General features: G+C 36.0%; 1 protein-coding gene across 1 annotated transcript in view; it reads right to left on the bottom strand.

The window, feature by feature from the left end:
- Positions 1 to 486: 486 nt before the first annotated feature.
- LOC104501788 (dedicator of cytokinesis protein 4) overlaps positions 487 to 18,362 on the bottom strand; it is a gene marked incomplete at both ends in the record, with an annotated part of 82,100 nt that continues 64,224 nt past the window's right edge. The window contains 10 exons of the mRNA XM_010145662.1: positions 487 to 679; positions 2,149 to 2,319; positions 3,361 to 3,442; positions 4,140 to 4,240; positions 4,323 to 4,406; positions 4,496 to 4,593; positions 10,074 to 10,230; positions 10,894 to 11,000; positions 12,220 to 12,382; positions 13,838 to 13,962. Coding sequence (XP_010143964.1) covers positions 487 to 679; positions 2,149 to 2,319; positions 3,361 to 3,442; positions 4,140 to 4,240; positions 4,323 to 4,406; positions 4,496 to 4,593; positions 10,074 to 10,230; positions 10,894 to 11,000; positions 12,220 to 12,382; positions 13,838 to 13,962 — 1,281 coding nt within the window. The remainder of the gene's footprint in view (positions 680 to 2,148; positions 2,320 to 3,360; positions 3,443 to 4,139; positions 4,241 to 4,322; positions 4,407 to 4,495; positions 4,594 to 10,073; positions 10,231 to 10,893; positions 11,001 to 12,219; positions 12,383 to 13,837; positions 13,963 to 18,362) is intronic.

Genomic DNA, 18,362 nt, shown 5'->3' with positions numbered 1-18,362 from the left:
ACTATACTGTTATATATTTATGCACCAAGTGGCACTTGCATTTTGTGTAGCCTTTTTACGCTACATTAAGAAATGGAGAAATGAAAGTGCTGAACTAGCAAGAGTTAGACAAATAAGACTTAATGGATAAAATACAATCTACTGATTTTACATTGCCCCCAAAGGAGAAAAAAAGGGACAAAAAAATTCAGTGAAGCTTTTTCCTTTAGAATTAAAAAGTATAAGGCAAAATTCCTTCACAGATGTATTGCCAGCAGTAGATCAAAACAAAACTGAATTGTTAGAATCTTTGGCTCTAAAAAACAAACCACTAAATTTATCCAACTGTATTATTGTAACTGAGCAGCTTGTACAGAGTGGTGCTTCAAGAATTGTTCCTTGGGAAGCACCACTCTGAGCAACACTATTCCCTTCAACACCTGCTGGCCCATGAGCTAAGCACATAATTTGAATTCCTTATTTGCAGGGAGCCCCAAGTAACCTTACCTGGGTTAGTGTACAGGTGACTCTCTACAGTTTTCCCAATACTCTGCAGTTTAACAGCTTGAAGGGACTCATCCCCATGCATGACTGTTGGCAAGCTGCCCAGAGCATCGTGAACCAAATTTGCCACTTCTCTTACATCAAAGAGCTTCAAAAGTTCAGAGTACACTGAGGGGAATGAGCTGAGAAACACAGCCTAAAGGAAAAGGGCAAAAATGGACAGTCAGATATTGCATTATAGTTTTGACATTTATAGAATTTAAATAGCCATAGAAATTTAAGTAACTGCAGATAAATGTCTGGTTTTACATTTCAGGGGTAGTTAGTAGCTGTAAAAATGGTTGTATATTCAGAAGAAATATCCTTGTATTCATTACAGGGCTTACGCTTGTGACTATTTTCATTTACGCATTATCTAATGACTGTTCCTTTCTCCCAGGACAATGTGAAAGTAAATAGTACAACTTAGAACAAAAATATTTATACTTTACAGATTCTTCAAGATCTATGTGTAAAAGGAAATTTTTAAAAGGATAACAGAAGCTAGCTGATATCAGAACAAAAAGATTTGAGTGGAGCTGTTTTGGTTTGCTCTTTTAAGATAAGTAATATAACAGCCTCCATAGCTTCCATTTTTCAAATAGTGAACATTTTTATTTTGGAGTGTGAGACAGTATTGGCAGTCTTGGTTCATTTCAACAACACTGAAATAGGGTTAGAAATTCATTGGTGAGTATAATGAATATGGAAACAAAAGACTGGAAAAGAAAGGACAGCAATGCCAGAGAAAGGAAGCTAGGACTGACATTCCCTTCTCCCTCTCCAAATCCTGATGACTGAGAAAAGCTACTCATACCTCAGACCTTCTTCACTCCACTGTCAGATCAAATGACATACAAGGTTAAAGATACTGAGGAATTCCAAATATCGTTATTATCCTTTCACCCCACACCTGCTTCCATGATACGGGATGGAAAAACCACCTCTCTACTCTGTTCTCTCTGAATTGCCATTTTCTTAAAAGAATAATTTTCTACAGAGCTTAAGAAATTAAGAATTCTTAACAGGTCTTAAACACCTTTGGTTACAGAAACAGGGGGAAAGGATGGTATATCTATGAGCTGTAGAAGCTGGTAAATCTATAGCACTTAAATGTAGACAGCTGTCTCCTCCATGTTTTGCCTCTGCACTGTAGTCAATTTTAGTAGTGAATTAAGTAGTTGATTTTTAGTAGTCCGACTGGAATGAACATACCAGCTGAATACTAACATATACAGTTCATCAAGACTTAAAAGTTTTATGTAAAGCATGAAAAACTCTGATAGTCTTCTGTATGGCTAAAATTATTCAGTTCCAATGTGGTTAAATTAAGGTGTAAAATGCCCCAAAGAGAAATAACTGTATTTGTATCGAGCAATATAATTATAATATAATTATAATTCAAAATTAAATATTAGATTTAGGATTATCTATGTCAAATATATTTAGAATCTGCTGGTTTGAAAATTTCACACTTTAGGACAAAAGGTCTGAGTATGAGCCAAATAACGTCATTTTGCTCCAGCAAAAGGACATTTTCTTTCCTGGGAATATAGGTAAGGACACACACATTTTCTATACTGGACATGGAGAGTGGCAATAAGCAAGGCATGCTTGAAAACTTACTTGTAGTTGGGATAAAGCACTAGCTCCTTTGCTCTCTTGGGAAAGGAAGAAGCGTACTGACATAAGAAGCTCTTGAATACAGCAGCGAAATTCCTCCTCATTTTGTCCACCAGTGGCAATAGAGAATAACCTTCGAGACTGAACTATGTATTTAAAGATATATTCCTGTGCCTAAAAAATGTCAAAATCAGAGACAACTCATAAAAATGAACCAGCTCATCTTTAAATTGAAGACACGCAATGATTCTATCATTCAAATAATGACAAGGGTCTGAAGCAGGACACATTATTTAATTTCGACAAACCTTTCTATTGAAACACAACAACATTTCAGAAGCACATACTCAGAAATGCTCTTCCCCTGCCTATTGAACTAGGAAACACTTGTTTTTTAATAGATGGAAAACTGCCAAATCTCAACACTGCCCACCCACCGCCTGCCACTTCCCACCCCCAACCCCCATCCCTTGTATGTCTTTGGCTACACAAACACCTATTGCATAAACATACAAGGCTAATACAGAAATAGGCTCAAATTTTGAACTGTACTTAAAAGTTGTTTGTCTGTCAACTGTTAGCCACGTAATACAAAAAAAAAAATCAAAATTACATTGCAAAACTATGGGAATATAAATGAAAAATACAGCCCTTTCTTATTAGCAAGACACCTAAGCTAACAGCAGCACAGAAAAGCACCATATTGATATTTTATTTCCAGACTGTGGCACCTGTGCCAAAGGGGATTATTGTGATGTATGACTCAACCTAACTATGTGCTGTGCTCTGTTGATGATATAAAACAGGGCAACAGGAGCAACAAACCCCACTATTTTCAGTAGAATTCCCCAGTGTCAGGATTGAACAATTAAGTGACCATGCACGTCTGCCATTTAGATTCAGTTATGCAACAGATGATAACAACACCATTGCAACCTGTATTGGATTTTTTAGGTAACACTTGCTCACATATACCCTCATTCAGTAAGGAACACAGAACGCCAGAGTCTAGTGGTAACAGGCTCCATTGATCAACATAGTGACAATCAAGAACGATGAATAAACTGACTGCATGGGAAAAGTTTGCAGCTCTCTGGAATGAGTACAATCATTCCAACATGCAAATGCACTCTGCTCCATTTCCTAAGCTAAACCTGTTGGTACAGAATGAACACAGCATTCAGATACATAATCGCCTACAAGGACTTTTATTACCTTTAGCACTTCCTGTATGTGCTCGTGCAGCTCCACTTCAGTGACTCGATCAATATGCCACTTTAGTACTTTTATAAGATCTCTAGAACAGCACGTCAGAAAGTATTATAATACAGAAGTGGGAGAAAGGTTAACTTTGTGTATAAAATGGAAATCAATAGCTGTCATATAAGAAACACTATAAAAATAAAAAATACATGACTAGATTTCACTAATCACTACAGACCCAATATGACACTTAGCTTTCAGTCTGCTGAAAGCCTCCTATAGCTATCCTGATGAACAGGGAATAGGACCAGCATTACATACGCAGCAGAACGATTTTGACAGTGATACACAAGTGCAGCTAAGCCAGGAAAGTCCCTGCCAGCATGGACTACCTGTGTTATTCCATGCATTGGTTTTAAAGGCAGTCTGGGTACCAAATAAATACAGAAAGAACAGCAGAGAAAGTGATACTTCAGTGTGCTGCTCTACAAAGACAGTGAACACAGTTGCAGCTGGATGATATTAAGGCTCCTACGTTTTTCGAAGTAATTCACGTAAAGAAATCCACTGAAGATTTAAAAATGAAGCCAATGTTAGTGCATTAGCAAGTAACCTTTCTGTTAACGTAAAGTTATATTCCTCTTTTTTGAAGGCCTAAATCTGGGCAGGCATACAAGCATTTCATTTTATTTCTATATTAATTTATTTCTATCTTAATTTAACCTAATGATTGATTCTGCTTAGTTTACCAATAATTGTCAGTATTCAAATCAGATAGAAACAGACTTCACCTGTATGCAAGCGCTCCTGCAAAATGACTTTCAATGTAAGTGTCCATTACTGGCTTAAAGTGGTGAAACTTGCTGTCTTGCAGCAAATTTATTATGTGAACCTAAATGTGAGGGGAAAAAAAAAAATTTTTTTTTTACTTAGTTCTTAAATAGCATTAAGCATCATCACAAAATGAAACTTACCAAACAATCAAATACTTTTGATCCGTATTTTTGAGAGTTTTCATCTAAAATCCCGAATAAAGTGTCTAGTGTGTCTTGAAGAAACTGAGTGGAGAGAATGAGAGACAGTTCGTTATTCAATAGCGACATTTGTGACATCCCTCATGTTACCTAAAACGATAAAAGGTATATACCTTCACTATTTCTGAACCATCAATTTCTTTTAATTTTGAGAGGCAACCTGCAATTTTGTCTGGGTGGGTTCTCCATTTCAGGAGGTCAAGCATATCTCCTGCAAATACAAAATGCAAGATTAAAGTTGGAAGCAAACCAGCATTTCAGATTTTAAATTCTACTATTACATCCACTCAGCAAAACTTGGCATCATTAAAACAAATGAAAACATCTTAAGATTTGCCATAATATGATCTGCCCAACAACAAATTTTCATTCCATCCCATAACTGCACTACCAATAAAAACTTAAGAACATGGTACTGGGTCAACAAAACCAGTCTCCTATGGCAACTGTGTCATGCACTCTTGTTCAGTTCATTTGGCAACCATCAATTCAAAAAAAGTAATTATTTTGCTGTCTCTCGTCCCACTGAAGCATGCCTTCCAGAGCTGCCCTCTGACAGCTAGAAATAGTCTCCTAATTCCTAGTTTGAATATATTTAAAATACTCATCTTCCTATGTCTTTTTAGAGAACAGACACAACACCTCTAATATCCTGCTTTATAAGCCACGCAATCTCTTCTGGAAAATAAACTCTTCTGAGCTAAAACATACCTGAGTATCTTTATACTTCTTCCAGTTTTAGCTCATTATCCTTCAGCTTTCTTGACTAAAATGGTAACTCCATTCCAGACAAGATTACATCACTGTTTTCTGAATCATTAGCAAGCTCATATGTCTGCTGTCAACACCTGAAATACATGTTCTAGAATTTGGGAATTTTTTTAGAAATATTGAATTGGTGACACAAATAGTTCTTTCTCTTCTTTAATACTGTTCAGCTCCCTGGCTGCAGCAGAATCCCCAAAAGTTTCCATTAGGATATAATCCTGCCTTTTGTACCATTAGATTTAATCTAATTTCTACTTTCTTAATAATTATTTAAATTGAAGTTATCTTGCTTTGCCTGTATCATATTTTGATTTTGTCCCTCTCAACTGATGAGCCCTTTCAACTATGCATTACTAGCAAATTTCACTAAGAGGGTCTCTAGTGTCTCAGGTTTTACTCTCTTCCACCCCTTTAAAAAAAAAAAGAGATCACCACTACAGTGCAACCTTCTAGCTCCCTTGTAGCCTTTTTTTTACCAGTTTAAAAATTCTTATTCTAATATATCTTTTCTAATTCCCCATGTGGTGTGTTATTGAAGTCCAGATGGTTTAGATCTGCTACATTTCCTCTGAAGAATAATAATTTTAAAACTCTGAAAAAAGAGATTAAGTAGTTTATTATTTTTAAAGGCATGATATGCCTTTGATAAACTCATCTTACAGCATATTCCTTTTAGCTACATGTTTATTTTCCCATGCCTGATTTCTTGTAAATGCTTGCATAAGTATTTACTTATATATATCAGAAGGTGATGGTCCAGTTAACATATCTTCCACCTGTCTTAAATGTAAGTACCATATTTATTACTCTTCAGTCATATGTTACTGTTTCAGCTTCAGACATGTACCAAGAAATCCACCTTGCTACAAGATCGGGAATTCACGTCCCATACAATTTAATATCCTAAAACAGAATTTTTTGAACTTGGTTTGGCTTTTCAACAGTTTTCACTTGATTCTGAGCATTGCTGAACTCTGATGTGTTGCAGGTTCCCTCCATACTCCTCACATTTTCTGCCCATGACTCTCTGTCTCAGGTCTGCAGCACTCCTTTAAAGTTGTATCAGTAAAAGTTCCACAGATTTCTGAACTGTGAAATTAAATAAATTCCAAAACTCCTTTACATTCAAGTTTACTACTTCCATGTTTCACTGACCAGCTTTTCAGAATTTCCCAAAGCCTGGTCATTCGAAGCAGAAAACCTTTATCATCATCCAACCCTTCCAAAAGTTTAAGCTGAACTGCTGTCCAGCTGATCCCTGTCCAGCATTGTCTCAGAAGGACCCAGTTCTTCAGAAATGTTCTCAGTATTTATTAAATTAACAAGCTAATATCAAGTTTTCCTCTTGGTGCAGCAACTATTTGGGTGCTTCCTACCACAAACTGTTTTCACGCTCACAGAACATTTAAGCCACATCCATCATTCCTTTCCCAGTTTGCTTCAGGAAAGCTCCTCTCTCCCACAACAAGAAATGAAGTAATGTTTCTGTCTCTAATAAAATGAAACAAGTCTCCACCTATATTCAAATCTTGACAGAGGTGTTAATGACAAACACCCTACATGCTATTCCACTAATATTTTGCTGCCTTAATCAATTCTAGTGGGCATAAGCACTATAAATCTAGTGAATTTGTCTTTTGGATAATTAAATGGACTTCTACACTTTATTCTGTTTAAGCCTCAACTTCAGTTGAGGAGTAGCAAGACTAGTTGAAGCTGTCAGTTCATAGCATGAAAAAGCACTTCTTTACAGGTTTGCTGGAGGAACTTGGTAGAAGATAGTTGACACTCAACATTAGGGATTTGTTGGGGGATTTAAAAGTAAAAAGACAGCAAATGTAAGACACTCACTTCAAAGCACTTTTTTCAAGGGAAATGCTAAGAAGGAAAGACATTGCTGAGATAACATTTGCAAATAGCCCAAGCATAAATGACACGAATAGAAAATCTGACATGAATCACAAGGGGAAGGGATACCGACGTGTCATGTATTAAGAGAAATGAGACTGTAAAACTGTCCCAAAAAATAGACCCACTAGAAAAATATAGTTTTGGAAAATGGAAAAAGTCAATACTGTTGATAAATTTTGCTGAAGAAGAAAAATATTTCCAATGCCTTCTCTTGGTCATGATCAGATTTGTACATTTAAGATAGGCTACACCTGACCTACTATTCCTACCAAAAACCCCACTCCTCTTCTCAAAGTCTGTACAAAATTTCAAGCAAAAGCGTTAAGTTTAATAAAAGATTTAGAACCGTGTGTGTAAGCAAGTGGTTTGGGATGATCTTTCCACCTCTCTCCTTTAAATCCTGAGATACCAGAATACGGCTTGGTGTAGCACTATTGCACTTCAAAACGAAGAAGCTGAATTCCAGAACTGGCAGTTTGCATTCTTCTTCCAACAGGCTGCTTCTGTGGTTTCCAACACTCACTCCAAACTGGGGTCACTAGGAAAGCTGCCCCATGTTACTTTAGTTTTATCAATCACCAGTTTGGTTTCTTTCAAAGGCAGAACGACGGATTACACCTCAGGATTTGCAATAGAAATGTTGTATGGCATGGTGCTCTGCTGATGAACAGGTGCTCACTGGGGATGCACCAAACAGCACTGACAAATGAGTGAACACCGACTTCCTAGATGGATCCTGAGTCTCTGACAGGCAGAGATCTCTCCTCTACATCAAAAACTAAGTAAGACTTAGTTGGTAGCTACTCAGTAGAAGAATACCATGCTCTCTCTTGCTCTTTTAGGCTTGGTTTTTTTAGGATAATGAAATGTAACTACCCAGCTAAGAATGTAACATGTAAAAGCTGGTATACTTTTTTGCTAATGTTAACAGATTAACTATCCAGGATCAAAAGTCAAGCTAAGGAAAAGCTAAGAGGCAGACAGACTAGATAAGGACGCGTTCTTATAAGATAGGTTGATGAACGCACAGACTCCCCTGGTCAGAAGGTCTGAAAGTTGTCTGGAAATAATCCTAAAAACCTCTCTGAAGTACCCAAGGTAAGGAATTTATGGATCCCCACAACTGGGAATCAGCTTCCTTCCCCCATTCACTTTAATTTTAATATGCATGAGAGCTGATGGCATGTAGGAACAATCAATGAGAGAATGACAGCTGAGGAATACTTCCCAGCAAGCTAGTAAAGTTGTTCCTAATTCAGCCTGGGCTTGGGGTCCTCCCCCACCCCATGGCCAGACCAACAGCATAATTTTCAATTCATTTCCAGGCTGGACATTGTTGTTTGTGGACACAGGCAGATCTCTGAGAACTTCAGAAAAATCTCCAAACTTAAAAACAGATTAAAAAATAACAAGCAATTTTCAAAAATACCAATACAAACATTTAGTGAAAAAGTAAATACACGGATCCTTTAAATCCTGTATTTTTGAATAAATATGCTACATTCTCTCAGGAATAACTGAAGTAATGCTCACATGACCAAATATCCACATGCTTTGCTCTATGTTCATTTTCTGAGCATGCAATAGGTTTTGGCAAATTTTTGTTTAAAAGAATCGGGATCTGGAAACTCACCAAGATGAACTTCCCAAAGAAGATCCTTGGAGAAAATATGAGCCTGTCTATTGAAAATATTTCCACCCTCTGAAGTACTGCTGAAATAATTGTTAACTCTTTCAGAGCTGAAAAGGGGATCAATATTATTCAGATATTCTACACCCTTACTCAGAATATGTTTTTTTTAAAAAAAGGAAATTTTATGCCTTATGTCACAGATCTATTTACATTAAGTACAAAATAATGCCTGTGACATGAACATAAATTAGTTTTATAACCCCAGACAACAGCGCAACCATTTATCAGTGACACACCTGTTTGGACAAGTTTTGGGCAGTGCCTTCACGCATGTGTTAAAGGCCTTGATTCAGGAAATCTCATTAATCTACTAGTACTTAAGTGAAGCAAATTTAGACTTTGATTGCCTATTAGCAACCCTTGGGAAAATCTTTTATTGGCTAACTTTTATTATTACTGAAGCTAATTGCTATGAGAATACAGAATGGACATGCACAGTGAAACAGACCACTTATTCTTTGCACATAGTTCTATTTTGGACACTTGCTACTAAACAGTGAAAAATAAGACAATTACTTCAATTTAAAAAGCTGCTCCAGTCATTGTTAAACACCTATAATCAATTTGCAAGGAACTAGCAATTTTATCATCGTACATAAAAGAATGGTAAAGACACAGCCATTCACACACAAGAGAGAGCTAAGCAAGATCTTAAAACTGCGACAAACTGCTTAGAAAAACTACTATAAACCTGTGTGTATGTCAAAGAGTGGTCAGAAACACCAAGGAAATGAACAATATTTAGCAATTCACGGAAAACTGTTTCAGTTACAAATTGTAGTTTATATGGCAAATCAAAAAGAATCTTAAGAATTACATACAGAACAACGGTAAAGAGTGCAAACACACGCATTTCTGTCTGCCGCTCCTTACATCCAGTGCGTAAGATCGCTTTAAGTCATAGTAAATGTTTGTTGGCTTAAAGAAAGAGAAGTGACATAAAAAAAACAGCAATACGTATCTAATTAAAACCAAACTGCCACAGCCCAAAGCCTACAGTAGGTACTTCACAAAAACTCTACAACAAACAGATTAAGAAGTTTTGTAAGCAGCTGGGCTTTCATAGCTGATTCCAAGAGTGCTGCATTTGATTCCAAAACGATCTTAATACAAAAAGCATTCTTGAACTACTTAAAATCAGCGGTTTATCATGCTGCATTGTTTTCCACCCGAATAGAAAAAATTATGAAGAAAACAAGTTTGGAAAATGGAAAGAACATAAGCTATTTTTGAGTACGTCTACATTTGCCTGGCATACAGAGGGCTGGCTATCGCACTCATTCGAATCCATCATGTTTTAAATAATCAACATATCCTACCATTTTGTGTGAGTTTCGTAGAGCAGAGAAAGGACGTAATCCAGAAGGACTCTTTAGTGGTTTTTACTGCTTGGCTGTTGTTTCCTAGGAAAATTCCCTTTGAAAAGGGGAGTTTGAGGTAGCGAACAGAATCCTGAAGGTTTGTGTTTTCTTCACACTGTGAAAACAAGCCAGTTAAAATAATGGTACTGCATAAAAACAAAGGACCAAAACCCTAAATTATTATGAAGTCTTACTGTTTCTCTGCCAGAAATTGAAGAATTTTCACTTTGCCTGTTGCAACTTTGGTTTTGGATCATAGCTTCATATTGAAATCTAACAAATTTGTCAAACAAATAGCTACAAAGTTTGGTGTTAACATCTAAAATTTATCTGGGAGCATATAAAACCCTCTGAAAAAAAGATAACTGTTAAATATGGAAACAAAAATTGCACAAAACTGAAGTATCTCTAAAAATTATAACATTAAGTAGGTGTGCACAAATGAGTTTGATTTTCCAACTTCTGGAATTCAGTAAGAGGATATCATGGGGTTTGTTTTGTTCGTTTTAATTGAATTTACCTCTGTGAATTACATTATAAATACAATGTAATATACTAGTAAGACTAAGTAGAACAGTGCACTGAAACACATACCTGATTCAATTGCAGTTTCTAGCAGGAAGCTTAATATGAAACAATCAGCAACGGATTATTTTAATGGTGACAAAATTATCACTCATTTGGTAATGAATACGGACTCTCTCAACCTAATGTTTCTGAGCATTTAAAGTAAGTTCCAGAGGAATCATTATAGCTAATCATTACTAATTCAAATTACCTTGTGTACAATGAGTTCATGGGTGCCATCTGGCAGAGTCCTCCCATTTTCCTGCATCAAGGGCACGAAAGAAAAGCCAAACAACTTCTTCTCACCCTTTTCTTTCGCTGAAATATATATGTAAATAGCAGCGCTTCAAGTTAATAGTATACATTTTAGAATAAAATAAATGGATATAATACAACATAAGAGAGTATAGTGGAAGCTATTTTCAGTAGTCAGACTAAGATTATCCTAAGTTTCTTTTCAAATTTGCACATTATCTCCTGTAATGGTTTCTTTTATCTCACTGTAAATCAGAAAGCTGAGTTCTGGAATGATTTGGTATTTATTAACAACAATTAATGGAGGCCACCGAAAACACAGACTGCCAGGAAACCACTATTAATGAGACCTAGTCAGTCCAACATGAAGAGAAGATTTTTATGGTGACAATTATCCCTTATAGTAGCTTCTACCTACTGGCCTCCATTTTTGGTCAGCCTCAGGCTACAGTGCACTTCTTTCAAATAAGGCATCTGCCACTTCAAATATGACTGAAGATGTCACTGTTACTTACACTAATGTTAAACAAGCAGATAACATTTTCAAACTTGGATGCCTAAACATCCCAATCTCAGGCAATTCCAAATCTTATCTATCACTTCTTGCGTGTGCCACTTTCCACAAGGGCAGTCTAAATCTTGCTATTGCCACATCACCCAAAAGAGCCAAACAGCAGCAGCTGTTAAAAGATGTGCAGCAGGTTAAAAGATGTGCAATTACACCCTCATACAAGCTTGACAAGGAAGTCAGCACTGTAGCTATGAAACCTGTCTCACCTTAGTATGCAGAACGTGGACCCAGATCTCAGGTTGTTATCTCAACATTATCTCTAAAATTGTTCAGAATGATTAGAGAATTTTGGATTTTTATTTTATAAGTATTTTTTTTTAATAAAAAGGCATAAAAAAGTGATGTTAACTAACCAGAATGTATCTACCTACATTTCCAGTAGGCTGTCTTGCTAAACATGCACCAAGGAGCAGGCATAGTTTTGGCAGTTCACCAGGTAAATGCTAAATTTACATTGAGTTTACCTGAAATTCTGTTTATATCTGCATCTACAATGTTGTCTAATTAATAAAACTAGACTGCTTTCTCCTGGTATTTAGGCTTTACCAAAACACTAAGTTCCACCAAGAAGAGCTGTAAGCCTGTGAAGCTGTGTCATGAAAGCATTAAAGAGAGTTTATGCAGCTCTCTTTTTCCTGAGATATAGGGAAACTCATGTGCTGACTGCAGTTGTAACAGAGAGGACTAGCAGAAATCACAAACGGCGCTTACTGGAACAGTGCCGGAATTCACAGCGGATGTGTGCTCCTCTGAATTTATCCACAGGAATAGGAAGTTTCAGCAGCTCAGCCCATCTGGGACCATTGTTATGATAAAGCACAAAGGAATGGTATTCACTGGCTGGTGGCTCTCCTGAGCCAAATGAGATAAAATCCTAAAGAAGAGAAAATATGATTAAAGATTTAAGGACAGATTAGCTCACTGCTAAGATGCCATCAAGGACTGCTCTTTCCAAGGAAGGCTATTTATTCTTTACATTCATATCATAAATACCACACATGGTACAATGCACAATAACTTAAAGCCCATGTAAATAGTAGCAGTTTGTTAATATTTGCTAATTAGAAAAAATGGCAAGAATCATCCACACTCAGGAGAATTTAAGTGTTATACACAGGGAAATGAGTGATGAGGAAGGCTTAAGCAACAATGTGGAGTCCCAGACACAGCATCATCTATCCAGTGTTATGCCCAAGCAACAAGAATGTAACTGAGACAAGAACAGCTCAAGATCCTTAGTCCTCTGAAGTAAGCCTGTAACCCTGCTGTTATCAGTGGTATGTCCCAGCATACAAAAACAAAGAAATCTGGATTCCCTGATTAAGGGGAAGGGAAAACTGTCTTTGCAACAGCCATGACGGTCTCTCCATAGCAAAGCAGACAAATGGATTTGTCGAAGTCCTTTCTTAGGGATACCTATTCATTCTCTGTGGGAAGGGTAAGCTATATCTTTTCTCCTCAACAGTTGTAAGAGATCACCTTTGCATCTAAATATCCTTTTTTTTACATATATACTAAAACCACATATATGCACATGCACACATATATGTATAATGTATATATATAAACATACATACATAGCACGCCATCCACTTATACACACAATCTCACTTCACATACACACATGTACAATTTGTACTAGACTTTGTGTCAACCTTTCTTCATTTCGTCAATCCACAGCCTGCAAAATCATGCAGAACATGGGGAAAAAATACTTGAAATTACAGGAAAAAAAATGATGCTAAAAATGTATGGAAAAGGATGAAGGTGAACAGAAATCTGGTGCAGAAAAAAAATCTGAGAAGCAGTCATCTATTAATAATTAAAATATAAAACTGTGCCGGTGTGTAAGCTATCACCAGCAGCACTCAATCAAATTTGAAGAAAAGAAGGAACATCAATTTATCCTTTTATTGATACGTGGTGGTGGTGTTTTTCACCAAGGATCTCCAATTCATTAAAAACAGACAAAAGATTTGAAAATTATCAAAACATGGTCTGTGTAATATGAAGAATTATTATTAAATAGAACATTCTCCAAAACTTGATCTTGCTTCAACATTTTTCAGCATCTTAATGGAATCATAAATTATTGGCAATTATAGATGTTTGTCTGAATTACGTAAGTGATCACAGAAAAAAAAAGAAACACGCATTTTAAAAAGGTTTTAAGTGAAGTGGAAGTATTTTGAATAACTAAAGACAGCAAAAGATTAATACGCGCTTTCCAAAGCAATTTTGTACTCTTCAAACAATACCATGAGAGATTATTTAGATCTAAAAAAGGGTATCAAAATTAACTACAGAAAGGAAAAACATACAAAGATACCTTTAAAATTTGACCATTGCTGTCCACAACATGCATTGTCACCTCCACATTTCTGGCCACACTTTTCCCTCCTTTCTCAAACTCTCCTCTTTCTATAGTGATATATAAATCATTCCTCATTTCACCTATTAAAAAAAAAAAACAAACAAACCAAAGAGTACAAAAGTCAGTTCACCTTGCTTACTTTTTGGTTTTAAAATTTTAGCAGAATTTCATCGTCTCTTCCAAACACACAGCATAGTAGTACACCCACAATTTATCAGTATTTTGAGGTTTTAAATAATAACAACTGATTTCATAAACCAAGACAACCAACAGAGCTTCATCTCTCTCAAAGCCCAAGACATGCTAAACCAGTTCTAGGAACTTTTACTTATCTGTTAGTTCTTTCTGGTCTTTGCAGTGGCATCTCGCTTCAACTTTTGTAATTCTTCTTTTAATCTAAGGCAGTACTAACGTATTTTCTTTCATTTGTAATCTTTACATTTCTCTGTTCAATGTTTCCTTTAAGAACTGTTTACAACTTTTTAAAAACTTAATCTCAAAAGAAAGTGTATCACTTTGAAGAAGCAAAACCCAAGATGCTGGTATTCTTTCCATTAGGACAAGCTTCCCAGATTGCTAGCATTCAAGTCTGTCATTCTTATCTAAATGATCTCAACCTATTTTACATTACCAGGGTTGTTCCAAAGTTTACTAGCAAAAAGTTAGCTTAAAAGTTTAATTAGCTTATTTTTCACTTTTTGGAGAGGCTTCTAAGAAATTCACATTCAAACTACAAATCCAATACAGGCACTTGCATACTTGCTAGTATATACTTGCATACTGCTAGTATATTTAAATTGAAATTCTTCACATGTTCGCACAGTAACGTATTAAGTATTCTGCCAGACCATAGCCAGATCTTCTGGATGAGATCAATGGTAATTTTATTTTAGTTTCAGTTGACACTAGCTGTAAAGTTTATAGCTGATGAAAGAAGGAAAGATTGGTTGACAGTTGCAGGGGGACAGAATGGAGGGAGGAGCAGTACTGGTGGTGACTGAAGTGCCATGGTAAGGAAGCCCCTGTTCTGTTTGAAGATGCTAAATCTATTTCTAAAAAGTGTGAACCAATCTAGTTCTGGACACACATTACCAGATCTACTTGGAAGCAACTGGACTTCCCTTTGGAAACACAGAAAAACGAAGGACAAGCAGCGTCATAATTAGGAGCACCTTCTAAAATTCTGATTTCTAGATTTGCTAGGAAAAGAAATTGCAAATATCTTTTAATCTTCTGAAATGCACGTTTAGCATAATGAGAATATCCTCTTTTAATAAAGCAGATTTTCACTGAGCAGTACTGAAAAGAAATAAAGTATGACAGTTCTGTGTTTTTATAGGTGTACCACTTAGAAGTCACACAAAATGGATACTTGTACTGTGGGTAACGTTAATTAAAAGGTATGTAACTGATAAATAATTAGTGCATCTTTATTTCCCAGCTTCATTTTAATGCGCAGGCAGAATTTGACCTGCTTGAACTTCCCAGGATACTCTCACGTTCACATTTCTTGCATTTATTTTACCTCATGCAACTCTCCAGTGATTTTTAAGAAAGAGAAACAATGATCTTGCTACAGTTTTCTAATATTTTTATAACATTATTCCATCACTGTACGCAAAATAATTATTCTTCCAAAGCACATTCCAAACCATTACCAATTGAAAAAAAAAAAGTAAACTGTTATATTATCAAGCCCTCAAGAACCACGTCTATAAAAAGAAGGGGCAAAAATCTGCTATTATGTTACCTTACTATCCATTATCTTCTGAATCAACTACAGACTGAGGCTGGAATACAGCTAGACAGAATGAACAGAAACAAATACAAGGACCAGATGTTACTCATTTAAGAGTTTTGTGTGAAGCCAAGGATGAAAGAGCTGAATTAATAAGTGTGTGGAATCATTGAATCATCCCTGGTTCCTGGCTGGAACCAGGTCCAAAATAAGCAAAAGGTGGTGGTTATTCAGGTAAGAATATTTCAAGCAAGACTTGTTAAAAAAAAACACAACCAAAAAACCCCAAACAACAAATCAAAACACGAAAACAACCCCAAAACAAAAACCAAACACAAACCAAAGCCTTTCAAAGAATGTCGTAAAAGTTAGAAATGTATACAGGTTCAAGGGAAGAATGGAGAAGTCATGGAAAGTCGTGGATCCACTAAGGAATATGAAACAGAGGATCACAAGAAATTCAGGAAATCCCCTGAGCTGAAAATAGCTGGAGGCTAGGAGATCATCAGGAGGTAATTACCATACATGCATATATGCATGCTCAGTTCTTACTCTTCCCCAGGTGTCTCTTTACACCACTCAGCTAGATGGGCCCTTGGTCTGAATCAGGAAAGCTGTTTTATGTTTATTCAGGTCACAAGACTACCCTTAAAATTACTACATTCTGATTATTTCCATGTTGCAGTAATATTTGACTGTAGAAGTTTAAGAAGCTAGTACAGTACTGTTATCAAAGAGCACGCAATATGTTGGGTACTTGCTTATCATACGCTTATACTAGGATCTGGTGTAGTTAGTGCCGGCAGTTGGTCACTTTCAAGAATTTTACATTCAGAAAAAATGACAAGACATGTTAATCACAAAGAGCAGCTTTGTTACATAACTGATTTCAGCAAACAACTTGTAGTTGCAGAAATCTCTCTTTAAGAATTAACTTGAATTCTACATGCATTTCTGCTACATGCCGTCAGTATTGTCATTTATCATCAAGGAATTATTTCAATTTTCCATAGGGTCTTGACTGAAACATAACCAAACAACCATTTGCACCACAAATTTTACGATCTAGCCCAGATGAAACTTGGTGATGAAACTCTATAAACAGAGTAAAATGTACAGAATTTAAATGCAAATGAAAATGACAGTGGAGCAGGTTGCCCAGAAAAGTTGTGGGTGCCCTGACAATTGAAAGTGTTCAGTGTCAGGTTGGACATGGCTTTGAGCAATGTCATCTAGTGAAATATTCCTCTGCCCATGTGGGGGCAAGGATCTTGATCTTTAAAGATCAAGATGAACTTCAAAGGTTCCTTCCAACCCAAACCATTCTGTGATTTTATGTAAAAATAAGAAAGCTTTTCTAAAAGAAGCAATCAGTGCCTCACAGAAGTTAAGCAGACTTTTAAAAATGGTGTCTGCATTTTAGGGTTTTTTTAAAAATCCAAACACATTGAGTTTCACTTTTTCAACGGCCAGAAATCAAATCACAGTGAAAAAAGACATGAGTAGGATGTACTTTCACAAATATTGTCCAGTTATCCTCTCACAGAACCTTGGCAAAGTTTGTAATTAGTGTAATGAAAGGATTATTCAGAGTAATTTTGTCCTGATCTACATCCATTCAGGAAGCTCTACTGTTTTTAATGTCTCAGAGCAAATCAAGACATATTCTTTAAAGAAAATACCAGATTTTTTCCATTATCATGCAAGGTAAATTAAATCCAGGAGAAGACTAAGCCTCTGATGTTGTATGAGGCATAACAATGTTCTATATGGAAATGAACTGAGAAGCAGAAAGGAGACAACTGAAACAGACAGGAAAATTAATCAAAAAGGAATGCAAACTATAGGCTATATATCCAGGGTACAGTCTGCATCAGGCATATATAACAGAAGCTTCCTTTTCTCAAAGTATGTGGCATATCTGACATTATATCATATTTACAAAAATGTAGATTTGACTTTAAATTTGGCCTTCTGTCTGGATTTGTACACGCATGTATTTCACTTTTAGTTTTAAAAAAGATCACTACTTGCAACCAAAATATCTGAAAAACAACTATATTGAACTTGCACTGTTCAGGTAAAGGTACAGGAACATTAAGAACTTAAAACTCTGCTCCTGACAAACCTTTAGTACAATATTTGTATGAACATATTGCAATTAAAAGCTCATAAAATCAAAAAGTAAATGGGGTTGTAAAAATCGAGCACAAAGCCTTATCAGAAAATAGCTGACAGTAAAAAAGAAAATCAATTTGGAAAGTAAACTTCACCCTGGGAATGGAAAAAGGAAGGAAATTTCTAATAAATAAACATATTTGGATTCAAATTTAAAAAAAAAATTCACTCTCAACATATTGCTCTGGAGTTATCTAAATCGCTTTTACTTCCTCAGTGTAGAAGTGTCATTGCTTCAATCTTCCTTGACAGAAAACTCTCTCAAAAAATTGAGATTGTCTATGTAAAACTCAGTTAGGGCATTCTTTTGCAGCCCCTCTTCCAGTAAAAACAATCCAACTTCCTCTATAAAGTAGCAAAATTGTTGATTTTATCTATAGTCCATTAACTGAGCTCTTCAATTTATGGCAACTGGAATCACACATTTGATCACCGGAACATACACCCATTTTCTATGGGATCTTTGCCTTAACCAGTATACGAGGCTGGTAATTCTGACATATTAAACCATCTTGTCACTAAAAGGGGCAATTACAGCCATAAGTAGCACTGAAAAGCAAAGTC

Source organism: Buceros rhinoceros, unplaced genomic scaffold, assembly GCF_000710305.1.
Source record: "Buceros rhinoceros silvestris isolate BGI_N320 unplaced genomic scaffold, ASM71030v1 scaffold4461, whole genome shotgun sequence".
NCBI classification, from domain to species: domain Eukaryota; kingdom Metazoa; phylum Chordata; class Aves; order Bucerotiformes; family Bucerotidae; genus Buceros; species Buceros rhinoceros.
The sequence above is the reverse complement of the archived record's forward strand: the minus strand, read 5'-3'. Positions and strand labels throughout refer to the sequence as shown.